This window comes from Puma concolor, chromosome D4 (genome assembly GCF_028749965.1).
Source record: "Puma concolor isolate L17-30 chromosome D4, mPumCon1.1.hap2, whole genome shotgun sequence".
Classification (NCBI taxonomy): Eukaryota; Metazoa; Chordata; class Mammalia; order Carnivora; family Felidae; genus Puma; species Puma concolor.
This window is the reverse complement of record NC_141679.1, coordinates 21,328,948-21,347,739: the sequence shown is the minus strand read 5'-3', so window position 1 is coordinate 21,347,739 and position 18,792 is coordinate 21,328,948. Positions and strand designations below refer to the sequence as shown.

The following is an 18,792-nucleotide window of genomic DNA, read 5'->3' as shown; positions in this document are numbered from 1 at the left end:
TTAAGTTTCAAAGGCTGAGTCTATATGTATGCATCCACCTCAACTTTTAATCCAGTAGAGAACAAGCCAGTATTTTGGATCTCCCTAAAGAGACAAGTGACAGGCAGCACACTTCACCACCTGACACCAAAGGGGAAATTCTACCTCCTTGAGGCAGTACTTTCTCCTTCTAGAGGCATAAACATGGTATTGTCATAGTCCTTGGACTCGAGAGATTTTTTAAAAACTCCGGACCTCTATACTTTTAAAGAAATCTTAGTAAGGCTGCACAGAAATGGGAGCTAAGAATCCTTTAAAATGTTATCATCTGATGCGGTAGCACTCACAGTACCCGCACTCCGAAGCAATGCTTCCAACCGCGTGGGGGAACACTGCTGAAATCTGGCACCTAAAGAGTCCGTCTGGGTCACAGCTGATCACTGAGCCCCCTCCAGTCCACGGTGGGGCCTCCAACCCCAGCCTTCCTTCTACCCAGCGGATCCCTAAAATGCCAGGTTTTTGAGCCTCAGGAATTTAGAATTCTCTAAGCCCCTCCTCATGTCCAATGTTCACATGCCCCACTAGCGGCAGCCCGTAGGGCCTCATGCTTTCAACGACTCCCGTGTGTTCCACCAGAAATGTTTCCCAAACCCAAGTGGCTAGACATGGTATGTGGGGGCTAAATCGAACAGTCCAATGTGGTAGCTGTTAGCCACGAGCAGCTACTGGATCCTTCAAATGCAGTTAGTGTGACTAATAAACTTACTCCCCCCCCAAAAAAATTGATTTCAAGGGAGTGAAATTTAGCCACAAACGGCTAGTGGAACCATACCGAACAGCGCAGCTCTAAAGCATTCGAGTAACACTGACAACGTTTTGAGAGACCGTATTTGTACAAAACAAGGAGACACTCAATAATTGTTTGGTAGCAACACGTCCTCGCTAACGTCCATTTGCTCTCCCCTCCCGTTCTTGTCAAGTGAAAATAAAAACAGAACTAAGACGGCGGTAACAATAAAGCCCACGCGACCCCAGTCTCCCTTGAATCAAACTAGTAATTTTTAGCATATAGGAGTGGCAAAGTCACAGACAAAAAACAAACCAAAGTGAGCAAAACAAAGAATTAGAAATAAGCATCCTAGAAGTTATTTTATGTTTAATGCTTAAAAGTCTGAATGCACAAACAATCTACCGTTATAGAAGTACTGGTGGTCAATACGATGCATTAGAACTATGTACAATGCACAGTTTAGTATCAAAATCTTTCTACACTGTAGAGTTTTACGAAACTGTTAATGACATCAAACACTAAGCACTTAAGACACCATTTTTTTTTTCTGCTACCACATTAGGAACGTCAATGGACAGTCCATTTCAACTTGCAGCATCCATCCATTTCTAGTATGAAATTAAGTAATTTTCTACTTGTACAATAAAGTTTATCTACACAGTTCTCTTGATTTTGATCCATAGCAGCAAAGGCACTGTACATCAGCAGATCCACAGACTTAAAAGATTTTTAAAGCATTCAAACAAAAAATAATAATAATAAAAAAAAAAGGAGTCACATATCATAGTTGAACAGCAACAACAACAACATAAAAGATAACACAATGTTTCTGGCACAATGGCACAGCCCGCGTCCATTTCGGGGACATCCAACTAAGACAGGGAAAGAACCGGAGGTAAAGAAAGCAAGTCCTCCTCCCAGGTGAGAGTCCATTCTTTCTGGTTTTCAGAGGGAGGTCCTTGCAAATCTCCTCTGCTGTCCTCGTTTTGTAAAAGACTTGCCTTGCACAGCGGGAGGAATCCTCCCCCGAGTCTGTGCAGTTCCCGAAGAACATGCCAAAAAATAGCCCATAATTTCTCGTTAATGACAAAATTGCCCAAAGGTATACATCTCCCTTTGCAAAGAAACGTGGCAAAAATATCCGGAAGGGATTAAGTTCTCTCTTTAGGCCAGATTTAATTTGTTCATCTGTCTATAATACAATAAAAAAAGGAATTAAAAACTTATTACAAAGACACTTGTCAACGAGTCAAAAAAGAAAAAGGAGAAGTCCAATTACTTTTATCAAATAGAATCTAAAGCTATAGATATATTTGTTAAAGTTGTCCAAATAGACTCAAATGAATACGACGTGGCCTGTCAGGTTCTAATCGTTCAAATTTCCAAACATTTAAAGTAGAAAACAAAAACAAAAACAAAAATCTAACAACACAGCAACATATTGCTTCCATATGTAATTATACATTTCACGTCTCTATACAGTCCTTAGTCTACATTTAGTGACATTTGTAATCAATTATTTTAAACCTTCCTTTCCCCTCCTTTGCCAAAAAAAGGAGGGGAGGGGTATCAAATACAACGCATCTTCATTATCAATGCAGGAGCAGACAGCTTTATTCAGTCAAAGTTAGAAAGCCTTCTTTAAACAAAATAAATATATTACAGATATAATACATAATTCAAGATTCCGTCACGGTTAAGTATGGTTCTTCCATGTTCTTCCGAGCAGAGAGCTGAAGATTTGGTATCACAGGTTCTTAATGGGTATTCACAATTCAACAGCGAGGAGGAAGTGGGGGTAAGAGGCGGGATCAAACCCCACAGCTGCAGCCAGCGTGTGGAATCCTTGGTTTTAGATGCAGGGGAAGAGGAGGACAGAACAAAGTGCTACAGGGAGAAGGGGTCCAGTTCGCATGAAGATTTGTCCTTAATAAATAACTTCATAAACCGTGGCCTTCTTGTCCCCAGAGCCAGTGACAATGTATTTGTCATCCACAGAGATGTCACAGCTAAGCACCGATGAGGATTCTTTGGACTAGGAAGGAAACAAGACACAAAGGTCAGGTACTGAAGGAAAAACCCACGAGGCAGGACTAGAAAACACACGGCGGAAGAGTGTGACACGTCCCGCTGTCCCGACGGGAGTGCCAAGGCAGGAAAGACGGGCCGGGCACCTCCTTAAATGGCGGGGCCAGGGGCACTTCTCGGGACACCGCCCCGCGCTAGGCTACGGGCTCCTGCACTGGGGCCGTGGGGCAGCAGGCAGGCCGGGTGTACGCGAGGCGGAGCCGAAGAAGCCACGCCCGGTTCCCGATCCTGTGCTCCACACGGTCAAGGGTGGAAAACCCTCAACCTCAGTCAGTCGGCTTGGACTCAGGTCGAGCTGTGGAACACCGGATAAGTCACTCGACCTGTCTGAGCCTCCTTCCCTGACAAGCAGGTAAAGACATCTTGCCAGCCCGCCACCTCAGAGGGTTGCCTCAGAGTTCAAGTGGAAAATGGCATCAAAAACACATCTTTTGACATCGGGAATGTAAAAATATTTGTAATAGAAAGTCTCATTTTCTCCTGTGTGAAAAAAGAATGCCAACTGTACATACTTAAGAGTTCTGGATACCGTCTTCAACTACACTACCTTCAAGGAGTTCAATGTCAACTTTGAACTGAACTGTGCTAAACAAAACCCCACAGGATTTTATTTTTTTTTTTTAAGTTTATTTGAGAGAGAGAGAGCGAGCGAGCGAGCATGTGGGGGAGGTGAGAAGGGACAGATAAAGAAGGGATGGAGAGGGAGAATCCCAAGCAGGCTCTGTGCTGTCAGTGTGGAGCCCAACAAGGGGCTCAATCTCACGAACTGTGAGATCATGACCTGAGCTGAAATCAAGAGTCAGACGCTGAACCGACTGAGCCACCCAGGCACCCCTAAACTTCACAGGACTTTAACTGGAACTCTGAACACACACACACACACACACACACAAAATCTGACATGCAGATGCTAACCCATTATCAGTGTTTCTCAAACTTTTTGGACTGTAATCTGTAATAAATCTGTTTTACTTCACAACCCATTATACACATAAGATATTCACACACTTGTAAAAGATCCAGGTGCCTGGGCGGCTCAGTCGGTTAAGCGTCCGACTTCGGCTCAGGTCACGATCTTGCGGTTCGTGAGTTCAAGCCCCGCGTCGGGTCTGTGTTGACAGCTCAGAGCCTGGCGCCTGTTTCAGATTCTGTGTCTCCCTCTCTCTCTCTGACCCTCCCCCGTTCATGCTGTCTCTCTCTGTCTCAAAAATAAATAAACGTTAAAAAAAAAAAAAAAAAGATCCACTCTAAGATTTTATAGATACACACATACACATATACACACACATACATATACACATACATGTACATATATTTAAGTCCTGGTTGGGACCACCAGAAAGGGTTTAACCCATAATACAAAAAAAACATTGTATTAAATTATAAACTTCATGGCAGCAAGAACTAGCTGTTTTTGTCCCGTTGATTATCTTGCACAGTATTTTCGCTCAATATATATATTTTTGGATTCAACTGCATTGATCTACTCTATGATGACTTTATACTACTCATTCGAGAAAGCTGCAAATCTGTTTCTATTCCTAAAAAAAAAAAAAAAAAAATTCGAAGTACAGGTTAAAAAAAGGTGGTCTTCTTTAACTTGTCTATGAGATTCACACGTAACAGCCAGAGAGCAGCGAGACTGTGCGTGAGCATACGGGGTACCATGTCTACCATTTGGTCCTCCTATAAATAATTTCACACTCTACACCAAGGACCACTGATTCAATAAGAATACAAATCTATGAAATTAATCAAGATTTACTAAACTTTTCCGGAACACTCTTCTTTGGGGAAAAAAGCCCAAAGAAATAACAATACTAATAGAAGTATTCAAGCAATACACTCAAACTTTTTAAATGTAAGCATTTTATAGATGTAACCCCCACACGAAAATCACAGAAGACGTAAAACCTCTACTCTCGTGTATAAACGGGACTGAGGTGTGAAGAGTTAGCGTATCAGGCACGGTGTCTCGGCTCTGGGCTCACAGAGAACTGGAGACCATCCCCGCCCTCCACGGCTTGTGGCTAGGACACTAGCCTCCCTCACGCAGAGTATTCTGGTCTGTACGACAGGTGAATCACAGCACCTGCCTCTTAGAACACTGAGGGGCCTTATTAACCTGACAGAACGCACAGAGCGAGCTTGGGTGAACCACTGCCGTGCAGCGAGCACACAGAAGTGGTAGCTAAACAAGTTAATGTTACCTGGAATATACTGGCTCCATAAGGTGTTCTCCAGGCATTCAGAAGGTTGTCCTTTCCAGTGCTTACAAACCATTTGCCTACAGAAAGAGGGGTTTTGTTCGTGTGACTTCATCAGATACCGGAGATGTGCTTTATATAGAGCACCCAACCATTCACAGAAAACCCATCTCATTTGCAACAAAAGTTTCTTTTCACGGGAAAAATAAAGCTCACTCTCCTAGATTTAGTGAGTTATTTATACTTACAAGAAGGGTAAAGTGGATTAGTACACAGCGTTAGAGACATAGCAAGTATGTATAAGAAAGTAATGTAATTTTGAAGAGGGACACGTTAACAAACTAAAGGGGTGGAGTAAAACGCATCAGCAGGAGGGCAGAAGGAGGGATTCTGGCCGACAGGAGGGGACTACTCACCACAATGGGCAAACTTGAGCGACAGCACACAGCTCTCATGGAGATGTAGCTGGTATTTGTCTGGCTTGGTGACATGTAGCACTTCCACGTTACTGTTCTCCATCCCCACTGCGAGCCACTCTCCAGTTGGGCAGTAGCCGAGAGAAAAGATCTAGAATTAAAACAGGTGATAGTGACGGTGACTAGAGAAGAGCACCTCCTGCAACCGGGAGGTACTGTTTCTTCTGGGGATAGATACTACTCCAATTATGAAAGACGTCAAGATAATTTGAATTGTATGGGAAGAAATCACAGCCAAATCCTAAGGTAATGCAATACAACTCCACAACAGAATTTATTAGCCATTTATGTAAAATCCAATATATTAATCCTTTAATAAAATATACACTATGGTATTTTGACAGAAAACAATGAAATTTTCAGTTATCTAACCTAGAGTCAAAAATGACTTCATCACCTGGTAAATGACTTAAACCTTAAGCACGTCCTATATTTCACAAGACCATGGCGTCTAAAAGGCCACGGGCACAAGACCAGACCTGTGAGGTGAAGTCATGCTGCTGTAGCTGCCGCCCTTCGCGCAGGTCCCAGGACCTGACCGTGTTGTCCAGGCCGCCCGTCCAGAGCTTGGTGCCATCATTAGAAATGTCAATACAGCTGGCCCCATCTGTGTGGCCCTGGAATTGCCTGAAAATGTCAAAATGGAGTGAAAACCCCTGAAAAGTTAGTTTTTAGGTGAACTCAACTCAGAAGTTCGTCAGTGCAGCCACCGTGGAAAACAGTACAGAGCTTCCTCAAAAAATTAGAAGTAGAAACAGCATATGATTCAGTACTTCTACTACTACTGGTATTTACCCAAGGAAACACGAATTCAAAAAGATGTATGCACCCCTATGTTGACTGCAGCATTATTTGTAATAGCCAAGATACGGAAGCAGCCCAAGTGTCCACTGATAAATGGATACGACGTGGTATAGATACACAGTGGAGTATTACTCAGCCATAAAAAAGTCCTTACCATTTGCAACAGCATGGATAGAGCTAGAGTATAATGCTAAGTGAAATAGGTCAAAGAAAGATAAACACCATATGATTTCACTCATATGTAGAATTTAAGAAACAAATGAATGAACAAAGAAAAAAAAAAGGATGAACAAAAACCAGACTCCTAGAAAACAAACTGGTGGTTGCCAGAGGGGAGGTGGGAGAGGGGACAGATAAGCAAAGATGACTAAGAGTACACTTACATGATAAGCACTTAGTAACTGGTGAATCATTATTTTGCATATTGAAACTAATATAACACTGAATGTTAATTATACTTTAATAAAAAAATTTAGAATTCCTCAGCGATCAATATCATTGCCAGTCTTATAGATTTCATTTGGATTTACTGTATTTTCTAATTATTCAAAGTAATAATAAAGCATATACATAGATTGAAGTTTAGTTAAGATGTTGTATTTCCTGCACGTTTTATTTCTGAATACTTAGGAAGTACTCTTCATACCAAAAAACGATTAATATAACCAATGGGAAAAAAAATCTCCAACAGAAGTAAACAAAAGAAAACACAGAGCTACATGTATATGCACTAACCAAAAATACTTTAAGACCTATTATATCATTGTGATATGAAGGAAAGAATTAAAAAACATTTTTTTAACATTTATTTATTTTTGAGAGAGAAAGTGACAGAGCATGAGCAGGGGTAGGGGCAGAGAGATAGATAGGGAGACACAGAACCCGAAGCAGGCTCCAGGCTCTGAGCTGTCAGCATGGAGCCCAATGGGGGGCTCGAACTCACAAACTGTGAGATCGTGACCTGAGCTGAAGGTGGACGCTTAACTGACTGAGTCACCCAGGCACCCCTGAAGGAAAGAATTTAAGAAGTCAGGAACATCTTCCCTTCTACAAAAGCTATGAGGAGGGCAAGGGAGCAGCAGAGCGAATTTTGCCAGGGCACAACAATGCAACTGTATGAGGCTACGTAAGAAAAAACGGCCATGCTCTCAGATAAGGCACATGGAAAGAAACGCAGTGTGGTTCAGCTGCCCCAGGAGCTGGTGGAATGTACAAAAGACACTGGGGGAAGGAGAGATTAGAAGCAATTTCTTGTAAGAGCCTTACCCAAGATGAAACAAATGACGACTACTTTGTTTTTGGAATCATACTTAGAGCTCAGTCCTGCAAAATATCTGACGGATGGACAGTGGAGGCCTCTTCTCCTGACACACTCCCTCGAACTCACAGCTAGGCTTGATTACAATCCTCTCACACCCTTCGGCGGATCACACCTCTTGCTTCCTGCTCTTGTGGGTGCTGACGTCTGGAGACTCATTTCAGGGCTTTACCTATCAACGCCAACCCTATACAATTTCACTTCTTAAAACAGACATCTCAGTGCATCTATCCATCCTCAAACATGGGACTACAGATAATCTAGACCATTTCAGAGCAAGTAGCACAAAGCCTGGGCCCATGGTAGGTGTTCGATGGTTATCTGCTGAACGAATAAATGTGTGGGCTACACGTGGCACAAAGGACAGTGCCATGTGCTGTGAATCTTCTCAGTGAGTGTCTATCCACAATAATGGCTGGTTAGCGAGCACAGATGGCAAATTACAGATGTCTAACGAGCTCATGAGGTCATGGGAACATTATGTACATTAATTATGTAAAAATGACCTCATTTTTTAAAAACCCAACTTGGTGATGCTCAGGATAACATCCAAAAAAAGCAAAGAAAGAAAACAAGCCCTCATTTTTTAAGATCAGAAGTGTAGAAAATAAGATTCTACATTACTAATTTGTTTCCAGCATCTTAAAAGAGGCCTGTTCCTAACACTTTTTAGTACGATAATTGTTATTTCATCTTTTTAGACGCACACAGCTCTTTGGCCCAGAGTGGTAAAATCGGCTCCCCTCGTGCCCTGGTAAGGGATCTTGCCGACTCACCTCACCAGCGTCTGGTTGTGCAGGTCCCAGACCGCGATGTTGCCGTCACTGCAGCACGAGAAGCAGACCTTGGAGTCGGGGCTGATGGCCAGGGCGTAGCACGCAGGGGCCGAGGACGTCAGCTCCGCCTTGATGCGCGGGGTCGGAGCCGCCAGGTCCCAGATGGACAGAGTGCTGGCTTCCCCTCCCACGATGAGGGTGCGACCGTCAGGGAGCAATCGGCAGGAACGGATGTAGTTATCCCTGTTCTGTAGAGACAAAAACCATCAAGAGATCACTCATGAGGAAAGGAAAACAGCATTAACATGAGAGCAGAAATCCATAAAAGTATTGTGTTCCCTCCTGGTTTTAATGAGCCATTTTTACTTATGACAATGATAAAGTGGATTAATGCTAGAAAATTACATGAAATTAGGGAAGTACTTAAACTTGATCTACAAATTTAGTGCTGAGATATTTAATCTTAATTAGCATGAAAATGCAAAGATCTAGACCCAACTCCCACCACCACCAAATCACCCAGCTGCCTCAGTCATTTGCACACAAAGACACATGCACACAACGCGGGGGCCCTCACAATCCCGGAGCAGTCACATCTGGGGACCTGGGTCCCTTGGCACACTCGACCTGGCCAGTGAAAGGTCCTCCTGCCACCGCCAGAGGGTCAGGGGTCAGAGACGTGGAGTCTCCTCCCTTCCGGCCTGCGTTAGCTGGCTGACGGGCGGCCGGGGCTGATCAAGCATCATCAACCGGGGGCAAGACCCCATCAAGGACTGTTAAGGGACAGGAAAAAAAAGGCCCCTTCGAGCTCGTTAGGCTCTGGGAATGCTGTGTGCGTCAGGCATGTGACGCAGACCTAACACTGCGCTGCGGCGAGAGCGCTACCGCCGGTCTAAGGAAGAACGTCCAAGTGAGGTTTCAAACACAACACAGGGGCAGGTGCCCAGGAGACAGCTAAGGGGGTACTCTAGTCTCATCTCACAATGTGACAGACTGAGAGAGCCAGGAGCATGCTCACAGAAACCCTCCCGGGCTTCGACTTTTCCTCACCTCCCTTACCAGACAGGAAAGCAGGTGGTGGGTCGGTGCCCGTGCACTGGGCCGGGTGAATGGAAGCTGCCCTGGGGCACGTGCCACCAAGACCTGCTGACTCTGCCCCGGGGAACTGAAAGATGCCTCCTCAGCAGCACTCTGAACCTCCACGCGAAAGGCCACCAAGCGGTGAGGACAACTACCCACTTGAGATCAACTCCGTGTGCTGCTTGTACACCCAAGTCTCTCACTGTCCCATCCTATTTCTGCATCAAGTTCGCTCACCAGACAGTCGAGCTGAGACACGGGGCTCTTGTTGCCGGGGTGGCTGATGTCCCAGACCTTGACGCAGCCCTTCCCGCCCGTGTACACGTGTCTCGTGGGGTTGCTGATGGTCACCGCGCACACCACCTCCCCGTGGTTCAGGGTGTTGATCTGGCGCGCGTGGCGGGGGATGCCGGGTCCGATGAGGGCGTCGGGGGGGAAAGGGACGGGCTGCATCTGACCGTCCGCGGTGACGTGGAAGGAGTATGCTCTATGGTAGTGGGGGGGAGAAAAAAATAGGAAGAGGGGAATGCAAAAAATGTTACTTAAATGATCGGCGTAACGAGATGAAAACTAAAACATTTGCGGTGCTACTTGTGATTTGCAAAGAAATCAAATTTACCTACTATAGTAGAAAGAACATCATTTTCAGAGTTACAGAGCTAGCTCTATGATCAAATTCTCAGGCCGACCCTTCACTAGCTGCTGTGTGACCTAAGTAGTTACTTAGCCTTTCTGAACCTCAGTTTTAAACTTCAAAAGGGGGAGCATGCTACCCACACTTCCTGGAGAATTAAACAGGACAGCCAACATCTAGCATAACACCTACTCCTTCAGGGTGCTCAGCAAACCTGCACTGCTTTCTGCTATGGGTCATTCAGAAGCCTGTGAGAAGATTCTGCCTGTCTCTCAATTCAATCAAGTGGTTTACTAATGGGGATCAATAAGCCCAAGTTATCAAGCTTTAAGGAGTTAAGAGCATCTAGGCCTACGTTGTGAAATGACCGACGTGCCCTACACACAAACCACAGACTTGACCATCACTAATTCAAGTAATTCCCAAGGGAGCTGGAACCTGAAAAGGCACCCTGTGTGACCACCACAGAGGCCGACCTTGTGAGCACCTATCGGCAGCTCCTTTTCTAGTCCATTTCCAGGAAAAGCTCTATATGGGAAAGCATTTGGTTCCAAAATGCAACTTAAGTTAGAACATCTCCCTCAACACACCCCTGTTTTTAGGGTGCAGAGGTTAGGAAGGGCGCCTCAGTGAGGCTACTGTGAAGCAGGGGCTGGGGGGAGAGGGCTGGACCCATCCTCTACCACAGGCGATAGCTCATTTTGGAAATTATGTCATTCTACTTTGGCGTGAAGCTTTGGAACGCGCTCTGTTTATAGAAAGAAGTTAACGAAAGACGTACCCGGGGAAAGCGTCTGTGGGTACACAAAGGATTGGAGCTTGGACCGATCAGGGAAGTTTTAGAATCAAGCCAGTTTATGGTTCCTCAATGCAAAAATCTACAGGCTAGTCACCTAAATTCATCAAAATGCAGCCCATTACTGAGGGGCCCGGAGTGTCCTCAGAAAGGATGATGCGAACATGTGGCCGTGGAAGATGTGGTGCCAGGTAGTGGAGGGCTTTTTCTTTCTCTGTAAACAACAGAGAAAGGCACAGGACTGGGTTGTAGAAGAAAAGTAGTAGGTCAGATTGCTGAGGGGAAGGAAGCAGGAAACTAGGAAGACAAGAGACAGAAGACATTGCCTTGTCAAATCAAAAGGACTTGGGAGATACATAGGATGTGCAACCCGAGAGAGAAGTACTGAGGAGGGCTCTAAAGCTTGGAACCCAGATGACTTAGGTAGCCCACGATACATCAGTCAAGTGTCAGGGAATCATGACTGAAGGGTATGCACGCAGGGAGGAAAATGGTTTGGTTTTCTCTAACGTGAGGGCAGTCAGGAACCCTAACAACTCAGAAGGAAGTCAAGTAATGTGATTCAGGAGAGAGGTCAGGTTAGAAGGACAACGCGTTAAGTTTTTTTTTTTAGTGTTTATTTTTGAGAGAGAGAGACAGAGCGCAAGCAGGGCAGGAGCAGAGACGGTGGGAGACACAATCTGAAGCAGGCTCCAGGCTCGGAACTTTCAGCCCAGAGCCCTAAGTAGGGCTTGAACCCACGAACTGTGAGCCCATGACCTGAGATGAAGTCAGACGCTTAACCAACTGAGCCACCCGGGCGCCTCTGTGCGTGCTTATCGACTAAAACTGACAGCTGAAACTAAGGGAACAGAAACAATAATCTTGCGGCAGATTACGCAGTCAACAGACTACATGCGGGATCTAAGGGAATGCTTCCGTCTACAGAATCTTGACCAGCAAGAGCAGTCAGAGACATGGATAACTGAGAGAGATGATCAAGGTCGGGGAGGAGAGGATGGTCAATCAAAGAGATTCAACCATTCAACACGGACTTTTTAAGTTTCTTTATTTTGAGAGAGACCAAATTCCAAGCAGGCTCTGTACCGTCAGCACGGAGCCTGACATGGGGCTCAAACTCAGGAACCACGAGATCATGACCTAAGCTGAGACCAAGAGTTGGATGCTTAACCAACCGAGACACCCAGGGGCCCCTCAACTCGTACTTCTTGCGTACCCCAGCACACCAAGCACCATGCTGGCTGGACTGGGGTTACAACAGAAAGAAAAAAGCCATATCCCCGGTTCTCCTGAGGTTACAGGCTGTGGAGAGTGGGCGGCAGGTAGGCAGAGGGGCAGGTTTGTTAATGAGATATTCACATAAAGAAGTATTAAAATGTTAGATGGTCAATGCTATGAACAGTGGAAGTGCATGGTACCGTGACAATCTGACAGAGTAAGGAAATGGTGTAAAGAAGACGGTGTGAGGAGGTGTGTGAAAAACATGAAGGCCAGAGTGAGACCGAATGCTTATTATCTACTCGGAAACTATTAATTAAGTGCCTAGTATGAACCAGGTGCTATCAGGTGCTGGGGAATCAGAGGTGAATAAAGTAGACCAAGTCCCTATCCTCCAGGCCCACATCTAGAACGGAAAGCAGACATCATATATAAGGAGATAAATCAGTAACCTCAGACTCCATCAGATGCCGACACACACACACACACACACACACACACACACACACACACACACAAGCTGCACAGGTCTGGGGCAGCGTACGAGCACAGACATGAAGGAAGGACACAGGCCCTGCACACATTGGGGGGGGGACGTGCCAGGAAGAGGAACAAGACACAGTCCCTGAAGCAGACAGAACCAAGTGGGAATGCTCGCATGTACTCAGTGGAGAGGGGCAGGCTGGAGACGGGAGGGCAGCGTTAAAAAGGGCCCGGCAGGCTGTGAAGAGGAGTGTGGGTGTTATTCTGGGCAGAAGGGGAAGTCACAGGAGACTCAGGAGCAGGAGTGACAGGATTCAGTTAATGTTTTCAAGTGCCGTTCTGGCTGCTGGGTGAGGAGCGGATTGTAGGGGGCACAACAGAAAAAGGGAAACCAGACAGGAGTTCTGTGCAGTGATCTAAGGGACAAGCCAGTGGCTAGGGTTTGGGAGACAGTGAGACAGCTGGGAACAGATTTGCAACGCAAAAGATCACTCTGGCCAGGTGGAGGTAGAGAAGGGTGTGCTGGATGGGACACTCGGACTCCGGAGATGACACAGGGAGGGGCAGGGACGACATCTTCCTTGTGACCCTATAAGTAGGTAACTGAACTCAAAGGGAGAAGCTAGAGGGGACATGGTCCAAGCCACGAGACGAGGTTACTGGGGGTTGACCTTGTGAACACCAGAGTCGCCTGGGATGATGGCAGGTTCCGAGTGGAGGAAGACCCTAAGCCAAGGGTCCAGTCTTTAATAAACTGGGAAAATCCCCCAACAAGGTGGAAGGGGGGAAGGGTACAATCCAATGGCACAAGCCTGAAAGGGTTAGAGTTTTCCCAAAAAGGTAAAGGAATTCGGTTCTAGAACACACTGCAAGGGGTGTGGGGTGATGACAGCCTTTATTACCCCACCACTGGCCATGAGGATTTTGAGATATGAAACAAACGAAGGGGCATCCCCTCAGAGAGGCTCCCCTTGGGAGAGAGCTGGGTGTCAATCAGGCAAGGAGGGAAAGGCAGCAATACTTGGAGAGAAAGGCTGAGATTCTGAGGGATGACGAAGGAGGAAAAGGCTAATTGATTTAGCAATTAAAGAGGTCATGAAGACTAAATCTTAAAAGAAGGCAGGGGAAGGTTATTCCAAGTTTAGATGGTGTTATACATTCTTAATGATAATTTACTTGAAAAGCCATCCCTTCTCTCCTCTCTAGTATCACTAAATGGTTTTTAAAGAGCTTTGAGAATTAAAATAGTTAAGAAACTAGGCACACAACTTCTTTTGAGGTTTTTGATAGGACATTCTTCAACTCAACCGTGACCACTCTGTGAGCACCTACTATGTTCCTGGAGATCCTTTAATAAGAATTTCAAGAACCTACTTGTGTTAAGGATATAATGTGGTCCTCTGTTTGCTGTTAGCACACGTAAGATACTTAAGACTGGAAACACTAAAACTCTAGTACACACTTATCAGATTTCAGCAAACTCTTTGATGTGTAGCTAGCAAAGTGTACTGAAATGTGTACTGAAAGCCAACCTTTCTAAAAAAAAAATTTTTTTTTCATCGTTTTTTTTTTTTTTTTTTTTTTTTATTTTTGGGACAGAGAGAAACAGAGCATGAACGGGGGAGGGGCAGAGAGAGAGGGAGACACAGCATCGGAAACAGGCTCCAGGCTCCGAGCCATCAGCTCAGAGCCTGACGCGGGGCTCGAACTCACGGACCGCGAGATCGTGACCTGGCTGAAGTCGGACGCCTAACCGACTGCGCCACCCAGGCGCCCCGTAAGCCAACCTTTCTAAAACTCAGAGAAACCCAGGCTTGAAGAACTATTCTTTCTCTGTCTCATTAATTTCATCAGTAAGGACCTTTTAGCCACATGCTTGGATACAGACATCATGCTAAGAATACAAAATCAGGGAAGGCACTGGTCTTGCCCACTAGGGGCTTCTAATCTAGGAAGTATGATGAGAAAAGCATAGAAGTGACCACAATACCAGGCGGAAGATAAGAAATACGAGGTTTTGTGGTGGTTCAAAAAGAAAAGACAAAGCTGACATTTCAACAGTGACACGGTAGTAGAGATGGGTTTTGTGGAATGGAAGCATCCCATCAAAGAGGGAGGAAGACAGAAAAACAATTCCAGGGGGTGCAAATAGCAGAGAGCAAGGGCTCTAAAAGGATAAGGTACAATGATGGAAATTCCTGGACTGGTTTTAATCCAAGGATTCATTTATTTAATAATGATTACACAGAGGAGTGGTTGAGGGAGCTGGCCCGAGTACAGTCTGATCAAATGTGTACATACATGTATATATATTGATATGTATCTATATGTATAGAAACGCAATGTATCGACACCTAACGCTATAAAGGGGAGGGCCTAGAATGCCAGCCTGACAACTCGACAAACAGAATTCACTAAATTCTTTTTTTTTTTTTTTTTTTAAGTTCATTTTTTATTTTGAGAGAGAGGGAAAGAGAAAATCCCAAGCAGGCTCCATGCTCTGCACTGGGCCCAACACAGGGCTTGCTCTCAACCACCGTGAGATCATGACCTGAGCCAAAATCAAGAGTTGGACACTTACCCGATGGAGTCACCCAGGCGCCCCTCACCACAGGGTTTTTGGAGCGAGAACAGGTAGGACATCACTGGGGCAACTGACAGAATAAATTTGATAGCAAGGAACACATGGGTAGGAGAAATAAGAGACAATTATTCCAATAATCTAGATGCAAGGCAGTGGGGGACCTGAACTAGGCTAGGCTAAGGAAGCCACACTAAAAGTAACAGCGGATATAAAATTCTGTAGGACATAATGAATGAGATGTGAGGAAGGAGCCAATAACTGAGTTTCTGAGCTTAGGAAACAAGAACCAGAATGCCAGTGGTCCTGATGGGCAATTTGGGATGAAGACCCAGTGTGGGGAAGCATCGTAATACGATGAACTTGAAATGCGAATAACACACTCAAGATGTCCGAGATGTCCGGCCATTTAGTAGCAACGTAGGGCCGGAGGGAGAGGGCACAGGGCACCAGAGAATACGGTGACCCGCACTCTTCCAAAACACACACACATGCATATGCACGTGTGTGCGCGGCAGGCAAAAGCACTAAGAACTAAGAATGGCTAAGGAAGACTGTAAGGAGAACAGAAGCAGCTTGGACTTTCTGACAGAACTATATACTTCGAACAATTAAAGCATCTGCAAATGACTCTTTTTAAAACTTGTGCGCTGAAGATGCTATTTAATCCGAATCACTATCTTTCTAGGAAAAAGCAGCATATTTAAAGAAGGTCCCTGGCCTTCCCACCCCCACCTCCCTGACCCTCTCTAAAAGGCCCAGTTCTGTAACGGCGCACTTATCTTTCTCATACTTTGCAACACTTCAAGTTTCCAAGGTCTCACAAGACAGGACTAGGCCTTGAATTCACAACAAAAGGTCTGGCCACTGAACTTTATGAAGTATGACAGAAAATCAGGTTCTAAGTAGCATATGAACCCACTAGTACGTTAGCCGACCAACAAATACTTGTTGGTGGCTTACTGTGTGTCAAGCATTGTTCCTATCTTGAAAAAGCCTGCTTTTATAAAAACAAACAAATACAACAACAGGGAAAGATTTCTGAGTTGTGAGCAGCCTAAAACCCATAAACCTGAGGTCTTCTGTCACGGCTACATTACATGCCATACCTCATGATATAATTAGTACTACGGTTTTGACTGAATAGTTGTATATATTTACAGATGTCTCCTTCAAGTAGCAGGTGAGGGAAAAAGTCCGTTTTGGGCTTATGTTGAAATTAAACTATGTTGTCGTTCTAATTACATATTGAGTGGAACCCCTGTGAATTCACCAGAATAGACAAGAGGACCCAATGTGAATTATTCGAGAAAAGCTACTTTATTCATTAGTTTGGAACATGCATTTAATTATAACTTTTGATAACATCTAGCAACTCATTCTGTAAAAATAATTAGGATAGAGATACACGACTGTTTTAAGTCTGTCTGGAGAAAGGCCATTTACTTTGTGTGTGTGGTAGGGGAAAAGCCTTTAGGTGATTTATTATGTTTTGTGCTCTAGCACAAAAATATGAGCTGCTTCTGTTGAAAAATAAGCACAAAACAAAATTTCACAATTCTGTACCTTAAGATCTGAAGAGCCACCTAATTGTTACAATCATTTCTTCGGTAAAAAATCTGTAATAAAAATATATTATCTCTATATGCGTAAATGAACGTGAATTTACATGTCTTGACGCCCTCTTGTATAAAGAGGCACCAACTGACAGGGATGTGGAGTCTAATTTACTCAATCTAATCATCTTGGGCCACTTCTGCCCGCTACAATATGTTCTATTGCAGAAGCCGCTGAGAAACTGATAATACCCTGGGGCAAAGCTAACCAGGAAATGATGCTGCAACGGACTGAACAGCGGCTCTATACCAAACACGGTGCTAAACATACAACATCTTATCTTATTCCATCCTTACGCCCTGCCTGTCAGGGAGGTGCCACCCCTGGTTTACAGATGAGCTCACAAAGTTAACCAACTATACCAAGGTTGCCCACTGGCAGAGTAAGAATTCAAATTTTCATCTGTCACACTCTACAACTCGCTCTGCTGACCACACCTTGCTCTCTCTGGGACTCCTAATGTCATTTGCCAATTGCATTAGATGTGGCTCTATCACCCCCAGGAACAAAACTTCACAACCATCCTCAAACCCATCAATCTGCCCCAAAGGATCCCAACAATTGTACAATGCTAAGAATCAAAATGAGGGGAAGGAAAGGAGCCCAGCTTAAGGCTCCGAAGTGCCTCCTCAATCAGATTAGCTCTAACTCGCCAGTGGTTCCAACGGCCCAAACCTAAACCAAGACGGTCATCTTCTTTCTATACTCCTGACACACCTCTGTCTCCCCGCCATGGCCCCTGGGCAGCAGCTGAGCCAAGAAGAACCAGTTCTTCTGTTCCCATGGTGATACTCCAGCTCCGGTGCAACAGCTAGTTAACTAAGTGGTGACTGTGCGGTACTTGAACCTGGGATCACACCTTTTCCCTACAAAAACCTCTCCCATCTCCATGGGTTCATATGGAACCCATAGGTACTGGAGTTATTTGATTAATCCTATGACCTTGTTATTTAGTCACTGCTTGAAATACACCAAATTTTCACCTTCAAATACATCAGAGTTCTTAGTCAACAAGACTTGTAAGTCAGTCAACAACTATTTGCAGAACACAGGCAGGCACACAGAATTTTATGGTAATGGGTATTTATACCTTCGATTCTCAGGGAACTCAAAGTCTAATTTGCTTTGCCTCCCTTATTAATCAGTCAAATATTTACGGAGCAACTTGGCTATGGAGCCAGCATTGTGTCTGATGCAACAGGGAAGTTTAGCACAGATCTGGACAGAAGTAAATTATTCATGGGAAACAACAAGGTGAAAACTAAGTGCCTGAGTGTACAGGAGTGAATAAAGAAGCAATGGGAGATCAGAGAAGAAAGAGACCTGCTGGCCCACTTGTGCTCTCTCTCTCCCCCGCACCCCCATTCATTCACTCATTTAAAAACTATATACTGTGAGCACCAACTAGGAACCAGGTACCATTTCAGGCACTGGAGCTACTTCCGTAACTGAAGAGTAAAGCGTTCTGCTCTGCTCTCACGGAACTTCCATTCAAGCAGGGAGAGGCAGATGATGCCTACAGACAAGCATAAAAAAAGGCAAGCAGTTGAAAAGAACAGTGATGGGGAGAGTAAGGGAGTGATGGATGCTATTTTAGATAGGGCTGTCAGGGCAGAACGCTCTAATAAGTGACATTTCAGCAGACACTTGAAGTTGAGACCATAAGCCACAGAAAAAGCACTGCAGGCCTTCCAGTAAGAGCAAATGCCCCGAGGCAGGCAAGCCACGAGGAAAGCCTCTGGGAGAAGGGACTTAGCTGCTACGGAGGGTCACGTGTGGACAGGAGAGGGCTGTGAGAAAGCAGCAGCCTGGGGAAGCAGCGTGTGCACGGCGTGGAGCGTCAGAGAGGCGGCCAGCGGAAAGAGCCGTGAGAGTAAATACACACATGTGACTGATAAGGCGGGGAGGGTCCGCGGGGATGCTTCCCAAAGAGAGGACGGAGGAA

The 18,792-nt window shown here is 45.1% G+C and overlaps 1 protein-coding gene across 13 annotated transcripts in view; it reads right to left on the bottom strand.

The window, feature by feature from the left end:
- Window positions 1-1,115: 1,115 nt before the first annotated feature.
- The window catches only part of TLE4 (TLE family member 4, transcriptional corepressor), a 142,775-nt gene continuing 125,098 nt past the window's right edge, over window positions 1,116-18,792 (bottom strand). For all 13 annotated transcript variants that reach the window (XM_086685053.1, XM_086685054.1, XM_086685060.1 and 10 more), the window contains 6 exons: window positions 9,756-10,005; window positions 8,439-8,686; window positions 6,020-6,167; window positions 5,481-5,631; window positions 5,068-5,144; window positions 1,116-2,804 (listed from right to left, as the gene is read on the bottom strand). In XM_086685053.1, the coding sequence (XP_086541179.1) occupies window positions 2,697-2,804; window positions 5,068-5,144; window positions 5,481-5,631; window positions 6,020-6,167; window positions 8,439-8,686; window positions 9,756-10,005 (982 nt within the window). In that variant the 3' untranslated portion in view covers window positions 1,116-2,696. The remainder of the gene's footprint in view (window positions 2,805-5,067; window positions 5,145-5,480; window positions 5,632-6,019; window positions 6,168-8,438; window positions 8,687-9,755; window positions 10,006-18,792) is intronic.